This window comes from Camelus ferus, chromosome 6 (assembly GCF_009834535.1).
Source record: "Camelus ferus isolate YT-003-E chromosome 6, BCGSAC_Cfer_1.0, whole genome shotgun sequence".
Classification (NCBI taxonomy): domain Eukaryota; kingdom Metazoa; phylum Chordata; class Mammalia; order Artiodactyla; family Camelidae; genus Camelus; species Camelus ferus.
In genome coordinates this window covers 13,808,972-13,820,959 of record NC_045701.1, presented here as the reverse complement: position 1 = coordinate 13,820,959, position 11,988 = coordinate 13,808,972, and the positions used below count along the sequence as shown (strand labels likewise).

The 11,988-nt window shown below is 35.8% G+C and overlaps 1 protein-coding gene across 8 annotated transcripts in view; it reads right to left on the bottom strand.

The window, feature by feature from the left end:
- Nucleotides 1–3,438: 3,438 nt before the first annotated feature.
- Nucleotides 3,439–11,988, bottom strand: part of FAM214A (family with sequence similarity 214 member A) — a 101,446-nt gene continuing 92,896 nt past the window's right edge. For 7 of the 8 annotated variants that reach the window (XM_014567906.2, XM_032481157.1, XM_014567905.2 and 4 more), the window contains 3 exons: nt 9,130–9,198; nt 6,666–6,865; nt 3,439–4,445 (listed from right to left, as the gene is read on the bottom strand). In XM_014567906.2, the coding sequence (XP_014423392.1) occupies nt 4,292–4,445; nt 6,666–6,865; nt 9,130–9,198 (423 nt within the window). In that variant the 3' untranslated portion in view covers nt 3,439–4,291. Of the gene's footprint in view, nt 4,446–6,665; nt 6,866–9,034; nt 9,199–11,988 lie in introns of those variants that run through there. The other variant, XR_004320439.1, reaches the window with a different exon arrangement.

The window sequence follows — 11,988 nt, the reverse complement described above, 5'->3', positions numbered from 1 at the left end:
CCCTCAACTGCCATTTATATATTCTAGGTCAGCAGTGCTGTCCAATGGAACTTTTTGTGATGATGGAAATTTTCTCCATCTGCTATCCATTACAGTAGCCACTAGCCTTATATGAATATTGAGCATGTGAAATGTGAATTTATTTTACTTATTTTAATTAATTCAATTAGCCACAGGAATTAGAATCAATGAGAAACCCTAAATGGCAGAGATTCTCATTAGGTCTGGAGCGAAGTCAGAGAATTGATGTTTAATCAGAGCTCCCCCTGGTGCTTCTGATGCATACACACAAAAGATTTTTCAGGCTTGGAACTTGGTAGGTGTGTTTTGAAAAGATCAAAGGTCTTTTTGAGGTTTAGGTACCCTAGCTCAAGAGTTTGCAGGAGCCAGTAAAGGAGATCAGTTATCACACCCCATCCATTCCTCAAACAGCTGAGAGAAGAAGTCTACCTGTATCATTGCTGATACTGTGGCAAACATCAAGAACTGAATACATTTTTAATGAATGAAAGAGACTAGAAGATCAACTCAGGGAAACCAAGTGAGATATGGAGTGCCCAAAACTCTGAGGTTTATTATGGTGACATCTGTGAGCAAAACCCAGGGAACATTACCTGAATAAGCATATCAGACAACTGTAAAAAGAGAAGTTTCAACAACTTGAGTGTTGGAAGTGGAACATGCCACTTCTCTAGGGACTTAGTGAGACGAGAGAACTTTGTATGAACTGGAAATTTTGGAGTAAGGAATTTTTGAATGAATTAAAAAGAACGATGAACAGTGGGGACCGGAAGAAGCTTTGAAAACTTCAAATATTTAAAATCTCAGAAAATATTTGCCACATTGTGTTTCTAAAACTTACCACAACTGTATTTGCATGCCTCCTGACATTATACTAAGTTGAATGTCCTCAAGAGTTGTTTGAGGACATGCCTTCCTAAAGTCTTTCTCATAAAAATCTTTTTCCCCCAATGATTAAAAGGCATTGCCTTATTATATATCACTTATAACATAGCAAACTATAGACTTTTTGACAAGAATATTGATGAAAAGTATATTTTAGTGCTAGGCCACAATTACTAATGAAAAAAGTGGCAAAATGCCAGTGTAGTAAAGTGGAAAAGATGAGATTTAACTTTTGATTTCAGTCCTGGCTCTTCAACCTACTGACAGTGCGGACTTTGGGCAAGCAGTTCAAGCCTCCACTTGTTTCATTGTAGACTATGTCCATACTCTCTCTGAGTTTTATGGCTCTAAGTATTAAATAACAATTTGCTTACAGTGCCTGGCACATGGTAGGCATTCATATGTTCTCTTTCTCCTCCCACAGTGTCCAAGTTTAAGACACATATCTCTCACAGATAATCTGTGATGGAGTAGAATGAGCTGATTCCAATGCCACACAGAGACAGTCTTAGGGATTGAGAGTGAATGCCTACCATGATGAAAATTCCCCTTCCCATCTACACTGATACTGTGTTCCTAGGTCTAGTAGACTATATGGAGTGTCTTATACCAAAATTTTGCACCTCTGCAAAGTGATAGCTAGAAGGGCAGAGAGAGGAAGGGGCTATCACATTTACTTTATATAATAGTGTAAAAAGTTTTTAGAGTAAACATGTATTGCACAAATTTTAAAAATTAAATTTCAAAACGAATCATTGATTCACTCACAAAACTGATTAGGGAAGAATAGGGATCCTAAGTATGCAGTCTTTGAGGAAGAAATTTCTTCCTTTCTTTAGCCCTCTGGGAATGAGAGACCTGGTGGGGTGAAATGGCAGGACGCGAGAACCTTCTGATGGTACCTTCCAGCCAGTCCCCATTTCATCACTTGTTAATATTTTTCATCCTTATCTGGTAAGAAAATTTCCAAAGACTTTCTGAAGGTGATTTGTGCCCTGGAGGTCCTTTGAAAAGAAAATTATCACTCATTTTGTTAGTCACTGCCCAGTAAGCCTGCAGTAAGTGAGGGGATCTCTGTTATCTACCACAGGGAGCAGGGCTGGTTGTATTCTAGTATCTTTATCTGCATGCCGGCTCTCAATCTAATGATATAATCTGTGAGTACGAAGAGGAGCCATATAGGAAGTGTGGAAAAGTCTCAGCCTATGACAAAAGAAGGGGAGAAAAAGAAGCACTATTATAGACAGTGCCAAGCAAATGAGAGAGACAGGTGCTGGGGAACCTCACCTCACTGAGAAAGTCAACATGGACAAAAAAGATTCTAAGAAGTAGAGGGACAACATGCCAGCACTTGTTTCCCTTGCACAAACTTGGCTAGAAAGATGCATCCAGATGCTTCAATCGTTTTCTTGAAATTTTCTTTAAGATGCCCAGCAAGGTGGAAAACTAGGTACTAGAAAGAATTCTGAAAAGACTACAGTGTGGTATTTATGTTAAAAAGATACCTGTATACACATACATCACTAATTTTTGCATCACTAGGGAGGGTAACGTAGCAATAACACTTTTTTAAATTTAAAAAAAGGCGTTTTGGTGTTTTAACTACTTGGCATTTTCCGAGTTTTAAATAAAATTGTCAGTATTGACCTTTGTCCAATGTATAAAAAGCCTAGATACATGTATTGAAATACTTAATTAGATGACAGAATCTAAGAAGAGAAGGCACATTAATGTTACCCTCACCACATCCTCTCAATCACACAGACCTAGAAAGGTTACAGGATTCCTGGAATCAGTCCCATCAGATACTATTAGAGCTAGGACTATAATCCAAACCTTTTGGGTCCTAATCCCATGTTGTTTCCACACACCTGAAGATTAAGAACAGATCTTTATAAATTTGTGCCTCTGAAAATGTTTTTATTTTGTTTTATGGAATATAAATAGGCTTTTCTCTTTAAGCTGGTATTTTAAAAGGGATTTTTAAGAGGCTTCTTGCTGACCACCCCACAGCCTGCAGCCACACACCCAGCTCCCGTCCAGATACCTTCGTATAGTGTATCCACTAGATGAGTCCCCAAATAAAAACCTTCCCATCTCCCAAATTCCAGACTGCTCACTTGGCTCTAGACTCCCAGGTTTCCTATGTCTGGCCCACTTGAATGGCAAGTATTTTCTACCTGATTCACAGCTTTGTCTGAGCATACCCAGTATTTGCATCTTGTTATCTGATCTGCTGTTGCCCACTGTCCCTGTACAAAGATCTAAAACCACTCTTCTTTCTAAGAGGGCTGGATGGAAGACTTCTTATGCTCTCAATCAAGTTCCCTTTCTCAGTGGTTTTCCCAGTTGCCAAATGCCTTTCATATGACCCTTCCTGAATGAGAAAGTGATTAACTGGTATGAGGCTCAAGACATCGTCCCTCTCCTTTTGTCAGCTGTGAAGACAGAACACAAACTGCCGATGGGTACCAGAAATTCACTCAATCACATAAATGTCTCATCTAAAAATGAAAGCCAAATACACGTTTCTTTGTTTTTTGCATATATTTACAATATAAATACTAATTTGTTTCCAAAGTACATATTCTTTTTAACAATTTGCAAAAGTTATCTAGCACGGGACAGCAATTTAATGTAAAGCCTCTGTAGTAGTGATTAAGGAAAAAATAGAACTGTTTCTGGGATAAGGGATTCTAGAAGGACTATGAATGGGCATGATGATCTGAACCTGCAAGGGAAGTGTGAAGCAGCTGGGTCCGCCTGCACCGCCAGGACAGCCTGTTAGGGGACTACCACGTGAGACAGCAACCTGGACGTGGGTTGTAAAAACTAAACCCGGGAGATATAAAAAGTACACATGCTTGCATAGTGCGTTAATCTTAAAGAAGCTCAACATTTCATTCTCATTTTCAATAACTTAAAGGAATAGTACTTAAAACACATCACACAAAATTAAAAGACTTGTGCATGTATTTCAGATTTCAACATTAATGTCAAAAATACATAGTATGATTTTACATAGGATTTGTGCTACGTTAGAACACTAGAGACAAACATCACTTGAGTATTAGGGAAAACATTAAATATTAAATAACTGAAAAATAAAACGTGTAAACACTAATCTAACTGTGGGGGTGGAGGGGTTGCTATTGCAACATGTCCAATGAAGTGGTTTCAACAGTACAAAAAGGATTAGGATATGAGTATTTCCAGTCTACTTGGAATATGTGGATCTCATTCCAGGAATCCTTGAATAAAAACTGGTCCAGGATAACAGGAGAGGATTCACTCTCCTGCTGGTTATTTTGGTACACTCCCTTCTACGCTAATTTTTGCTTTCAACCTTGGGTACTGAGCAAATACTTTAAACTGTCACTCCTTATCAACATCTCGGTGAAAACTGAGGGTTTGTTGGCGATTCAGTGTAGGATTTGAGTTCATATGCAGCACCGCTATCAACTTCCATTGACTTTCTAGAGAACAGTAGCCGTACATCTCTGTGGAGGTAGATCTTTCCAGATTTAGAACTCTGGAACCTAAACAAAGACACAAGAAGAAGATGCGTCATTTTAGGGAACTGGTGTTTAAAATAAGCAAACCTGAGTAATTACATTTTGAAAGCAGCAAGAATTAGTCTTGCTGTGATATTGACAGTATCTCTTTATTGAGATATTTAAAGTCTTACATTGCCAAAGCTCGTGCTGCTATTTAAGTGCCTCTTCCTCACTATTCTTTAAACGTTCTGTACTCCCTTCCCTGCTTACAATGACAGAGGTGCTTCTTTCTGTATATCTGGGTTTCACGTACAGTCCTGCTTTACCTCCCCGGCACCACAGCACATACCTTTCCTCATCTACAGCATCCAGTTTCAGTTCACGCCAGCCAATTATACTACATTTGGGCTTTGCAGGCCCAGCACCTTCTAGCTACACAGAATGACCCATTTCACACAACTTGCCCTCCTACAATTTCGAGCACACTAAAAAGGATTCCATACTTGGAAAGTCACCACAGAAAATGATCAAGTTTCGAGGACAATCACAGGATGAGAAAGGACGAAAGGGCTGCTATCAATCAGCAGTGGCTAGCTAAATAAAGCCTAATCATCATTAAAAAAAAAAAAAACAAGAGGAAAGTTAGCAGTGAAATGAAAGTAGTTACCAAAGCTTCTATCCGCTGCTTAAATCTACAGCATAATATAGGGGGTTGGAGGCTTTAGTCACATAAACTTAACTGGCAGATAGTCAAACATACCGTTTGGTGCTAATTTCTCTGGTTTTCTCTTTGCATAGCAGAAATATTCTGTTTGTGGACTTTATTCCTAAATTAGCTGAAAAATCTGGTGGTCAGTTGTATATATTAAAGCAGACCCCTGACTGGCTTACTCATTCTTTCTGAAGTTTTTCACCTTCTCAGCCTGAAGGAGAACATGGTGAACTTTGGGAATTATGCCATATTTTCCAAAGCAGTTTCTTTACAGCATTTAAAGTATCTAATCATGATGTGGCGATTATAAAAGCTGAGATAGTTGATTTTTACTTTGGTTAATGTTGGTTACATACGGCTAAGGTTGTAACAGATTAAAGAGGTCCTCTGCCTGGGCCCTGGAAGGAAGGTGCCTCCTCCTGATGAACAGGGCTCCCTGGAGTAAGGAATTACACTAAGATAAATTACTGTCACTGACATGATTGAGGACTTACTGTGAACATCAGAAAGTTATTAGGAACAGAGTTACAGGCAAAGGCTATGGAATTTTCTTTTAACCAATAGACTTGCTCATTGATCCTAAGAACTACACTAAGATTTCAGGGCTGAAAACCTTACCCTAGGATGCTGGGAGCATGGACCTCAAGAGCCAATAGATGGTTTCTCACAACCTAGATGTGTGAGCTGGGTAGTAAAAGTCAGAGGAAAACATATTTCTGATGGGATCACTAGAATACAAACTGTCTGAGGACAGAGATTTTGTCACTGCTGTTTCCCTGGAGTCTAGAAGCATGCCTGACACATGAATACTTGAACAAATGAATGAATAAATGAAGGTTAAGAACTTCCCTGTCCTTGGGGAGAGGATATAGCTCAGTGGTAGAGTGTGTGCTTAGCATACATGAGGTCCTGGGTTCAATCCCCAGTACCTCCACAAAAAACAAACAAACAACAACAACAAAAAACTTCCCTGTCCAATTCAGCAGCCACTAGCCACATGGGGCTACTGAGCACTTGAAATGTGGCTAGTTCAAATTGAGTTGTGCTGTTTTGTTAGTGTGAAATAAGTATTTACATCAAATATTTACTATAGCAAAAGAATGTAAAATATCTCATTGATAATTTTACATAGATTTTATATTCAAATTATAACACTTGAATTTGCTAGGTTAAATAAAATATATTAATCCTTTGTTTCATACTACTTTTTTAAATGTGGCTACTAGAAAATACAGAAATACATACATGGCTCATATTACTATTCTATTGGACAGCACTAGTTTAGAAAACTGGGTTTCACTGCCCCAGATATGTCAGCATTTGTTTCGCTATAAAATACTTTCTGTTATACAGCTATACATGAAGACTCCCCTTATTCAACAATGATGACCAGGGGAAGATATGCCATGTGTTTTCTGCGTCATGGCATCTCATAAAAGTGTCCAAGTTAAGCAAATTCCAAGGGGCACTGGTCTAGTTAGAGTGATAGTTTTTAAAAATAAACTTAAAAATTGTAGAGTTTTCGTCTAAATATTCATTTGAAGCATTACCTCAGATGTATGAGGTAGCGTAATAACCGTTCTTCTGTATGTCGGATGTTCTCTTTATTAACACTTCTCTTCATTTCTTGTTTAACAGGTACAGAAAAAGTTCTTTGTCGTAGGAATGTCTGATGATTGGCTGGCATATCTCGTAAGTCATATATCACAACAAACATCTTCACCACAGTCTTATTAGGATTAAATAAGGTCTGAAGAAACAATATAGAAATTATTCTTTAAAAACAGTATTTTGTTGATCTGACTCAAAATGACTGAGCCAATAATAAAATAGGCTTTTTCATAATAAATTAATCCCAGTGGATACAATTCAGTTTGGTGGAATAAAGTTAATACAATTTCAGAAGTTTATGAAATGATATTCAATTTTTAAAAAATGGTTCAGTTTAATTTTTTATTCACAGTAATATAAGATCCTGTAACAAATTAGAATTTTTAGTCACAAGTCTCATTAATAATGGACAATACATAACTTTCACTCTCGTTCACATTTTAAGAAATGGTCCGACTAGATTAAGCAAAATATATCTTCACTGGATTAAAATATTGCAGTTCAATTATTTCAAAAATTAGCTCCATTAAAATGCATCAGTTGCAAAATACTCAAATTGAATTTTAATTTTCCTCATATTTTAATAAAGAATAAATATAATTTTTAAAATGTAAAAGCTTGGCAAAACTAGACTTTGGTGTTTTAGGTACACATAGTTATTATAAAATTTAAAATATGTTCTCAAAAAAGAGACATTTTCCCATTTGGAAAATTTTCCAAGTTTAGAAAATAAAGTTCATTATTATTAGTTACAATGTAGGCTAAGTAATACTTCATGTTCTTATAGTTGAATTCATTTCAAAAACTGTAGTGACACTATACTTTTTAAAAAATCATCATCAATACCTATAATAGACCAAAATTAAATTCAACTGATACTTGGCCATTAATAATTGAAGAAATATTATTTTTTAAGGTACTACTTTTTAAACAAAATCCAAGCTGCTGATTTGACTTTAACCAAATTACCAACACATCAATAGGTAACTTGGTGCCCATGCTTTCAGAAGCTCATCCGTGGCACTGGACATCACTCACTGAATCAAAATGAGAAATATATCAATATTATGATCCAATTTTTGAAATCTAGTGAGTCTTAAGATTAAGGCTAATACATTTAATAACTACAACAACTAGCAAGCCAGGAGTTCAAACCATGTTTATACATAATTAAACTTATATAAGGAGTGAAAGACATAACCAAAATTCAGATTCAGAATTAACCATTATTGTTGGCAGTCTTCAAACAAGGGGTAATAGGTTTATGTCTCATTATTATGAAAACTGACAGCCAGCTTTCCAGTGACTCACACTTTAACAAGAGCAACATAGCCCGAGGCAAGAGATTAGAAGATGATCACTCTTTTAGTTCAGGAAATCCATTCAACATAGATCTTACTTTAATATGCAGTGATTTTTCCTCAGTAAAATTTATACATGTGTACATATTGTAATACATAGACACATATATATTGCATAGTATTACAGTTCATCCCTGTGTGATATGAGACAAACAAATGTACAGACTCCTTGCTGCACTGGAACAATGGTGATGAGTAAACGTGGTCTGGTAAAGCACTGAGTACACTGTAGCCAAAGGTCAGAAAAAGGTTTGTTGAATTAGACCAGATTCTGAGTGTGAGAAACTCAGCTAGGCTTTTTTTTTTTTTTTTAATTTCAGCTTTATTGGGGCACAACTGACAAATACCAGCTAGACTCTTTTCTAGAGTTGCAAGAGCCACACTGTAATAGACTTCCAAGCTTACAGGATTATCCTGGGTCTGACCTCGGAAACAAACGCAATGGCAAACTAGCCTTGATACAAAATTACTCTTCTGAGAATCAAGAATGATGAAGGATTATTGCTCTGGGCTAGAAGTCTCCTGATCCCAAACTAGATCAACACCTAGACTAAAAGGAGAGATGCCTTCTCTGCTTGACATTTGTCAGACTGCATTTCTGCTTTGTGTAACCATCTCACTAGATTAATTTTAGAAATTATTACACTAAGGATAATAGAATATTGCTTTCCAAGTTTTCCTGCCAAAACAATACTCACATTTGGGGTTTCATTTTACATAGATCAATCTCAATCTGGCTTATTATATTAAATAGAAGGCACTGGCATTGCTAAATTCTAATTATATTAAAAATAGCTCTATTTAAGTTAACTGTCGTATACTATTTTTCTAATGCATTCACCTTGTTTAGCTTATTAATGCTTTCCTTTTATGGAGGTCCCCAAATGGTCATTCCTGGGGCAGAGCAGGGAAACTCCAAACAAAGCTGCAGCCCCACTGTTACTTACCAAAGTTGTTGCAGCAGCAGTAGCAGGAGAAAGGGCTAAGTTCTATATGTATGTGAGAGAATGATTATTGCAATTGTAGGCTATAAAACACATACCACTTGTATTGTTCCTGAAGGAGGTACTCGATAACCCCTTTTACCAAGGGACTCTAAAGTAATCACACCCTTGAAATAAAAGAAGACAAATTGAGTACAAACTCACGCATATATATATATACACACACACACACACAAAAGACTAAAATAATAATAAATCATGTAATTACTAACATTTCAGAATTGTATTTGTATGGAAAAACATTCACAGAGAATTAAGAGAGATACATTCTATGAATATGAAATAGTGAGGATCCCTCCTGTAAGAAAAGAATTTACTGCTCTTCCTGGAGATGTTGCAATGAACAATATGTAACATCAGTGACCATGAGGCTTGAAATTTCTATTAAGATGTAAGATACAGAAGTGAGAAGTTCCTTAACTAAAAAGGAAATAAGAATTACTCTCTTGTATCATGTGGGAAGAGGGAAATGAAGAAGCAAAACAATTTATTGGTCTTTGGACATATAAAAAGCCAGGAATGAGCAAGGGTCTAAGTCTTGCCCAAAAATGAAGTCAGTTCTTCAGTCAGCAAGTTGAGTTGTTATATACATACATGGATTTCTGACTAGAGATGGACTAACATCATCAGCATCACCTATGAACCTGTTAGAAATGCAGAATTTCTGGCTTCTCCCCATACCTACCAAATCAAATCTGCATTTTAACAAGATTCTTGAGTTGATATCACATGTACATTAAAGTTTAAGAAGTACTGTTGTATTATATAAAGCAGTTTTCTAAAAAAGATGCTCTAATCACTGCAGGGGTCCAAACAATTGGAAACAGTATAAATTAAAACAAGGGAAGCTAAGATTGAATGCGTGTAAGTCCCTAGATAACCAGGATGACTAAATGACTACAGGTGGTGATTGTGAGACTTAATTCTTAGATAGTTTTAAGGAACAAATGCTGATTCATTTATCTTAACTGGATGAATAGTTTTCTTTTAGGTAGTTAAGTAGAATAATTGCACACTCCACAATTCTTATCCTATCATTATGCATTGTACATGCCAAAACATGTCAACCTTATGTAAAAGCAAATATAAAACAGGACTGTCCCATCAGGCAACATATCTGTCAGGTTTGAAAGACAGACCAGGGATGGTGGTGGGGGGTAAGAAGGACGGGACAAAGGTAAAAGGGAGGGCCAGACTCCAATATGTGAATACCTAATCTCCAATGAACAGCACTTGACAATCAGAATATTAAATCAACACGTTAATAATGGGAAATGTTCATGGAAATGGGCACTGAAAAGACATATGTGGTTCTTAACAAATCTGATTTATCACACGGTCATTTAAAGCATGACAACAGCATTATCAACAAACTGTATTCCTAATCAAAACAGCAATAAAATTTCAACACTTTCTCTCTTACAATCTTCTCTACATGAAAAAACGCTATGGTATATAAAGTTCCTCTTATTCCTAGTTCCAGGAAGAAAAAGCAAAACATATCTAAATAACAGCTACCTTTCTAATCATATTGCTACAGACAATACATTACTGTTCTTCCTTGCCATCCTCCCCTAAAGACATATAGGAAAACTAGTGAGGCAAAAACTACTACCAAGTTAATACTTATTTCCTTTAATTCTAATAGTTCTTAGAACGTGATAACAGTAACTAAATCAATATATAAAGAAATAATAGATTTTTTTTAAAGTCTTAGCAAAGTTTAAGGCAACAATTTACAATAATTACTTCTAAGCAATGTAAGACCAGTATTGGCAATGGTAAGTTAGGAATTTTAGAAAGATATTGGGAAAGTATTTGGAATTTTAATAGTATTATTATTAAATTTAGTATTTAAATAATTTCATTATTTTAATTGGTTGACATATTAATATTTCCACCTAGAAAGTTACTGTGTTTAACATAAAGAAGAAAAACACACTTTCTTCTGCTATTTAAGGATGGAATAGGAAGATTAAGATGAACTAAATTTGGTCAAAATCTTACACAAAAACTCCTTCTTAAATGATTGGGGAATACAGAAGGAAGTATATCTTAATTTGGTTAATTACAAATAGGAGAGACTATATAGCACTGTTAATAAGATACTAATGCAAATCATACTATGAATTTGCCCCTGACAAACTTGCTTTAGACCTTCTGCCTGGCTCCCCCCTGCAGTAATTTCTAAACAGTGAAATGTTGTCATATTACATAACACTTGGAGAACATTTTTACCACTGACACCCAAGTGGAGGTAGATATTTTATGGCTTTAAGGTAATCTTTAAAACAAATTACTATTATTATTATTTATTTTATTTTATTTTTTAATGGAGGTTCTGGGGATTGAACCCAGGACCTCGTGCAAGCTAAGCACACACTCTCCCACTGAGCTAAACTCCCCTCCAAGCTTATCTTAAAGGAATTATTTAATGAAAAGCCCTATGTTATCTCTGCACCAAAAAACAGAATTCTCTGTCCTAAAATTTCACCTTCATGAGTCATTTGTATAATTTGTTATGAGAGGTCTCAAGGTTATTATTAGAGTAACAAACAGGGGTTTGGTGTCTTAGCTCTGCTGGTCTATGATATGTACTATCTTATCAAAACATGATCAATCCTCTGAAAACAGACTAAACTACCAAAACAACTCAAATTTCCTAAAGAATAAGATTACTTTTATTACTTTACGGTAGGAAATATCTGTGGTCTATGATTTCAATTGGGTAACTTGCAAAGGTAACTTTACTCATTCTTAATGAGTAAAAAAAAAATTACATACTGGAAAATGTATTAAAAAATATTATCAGAGAAAAGTAAGTAAGAAATTCTTAATAGATTTAGACTAACTTAACCTGATTTAAACTCTTTCCAATATTTATTCAAAATCTGCGA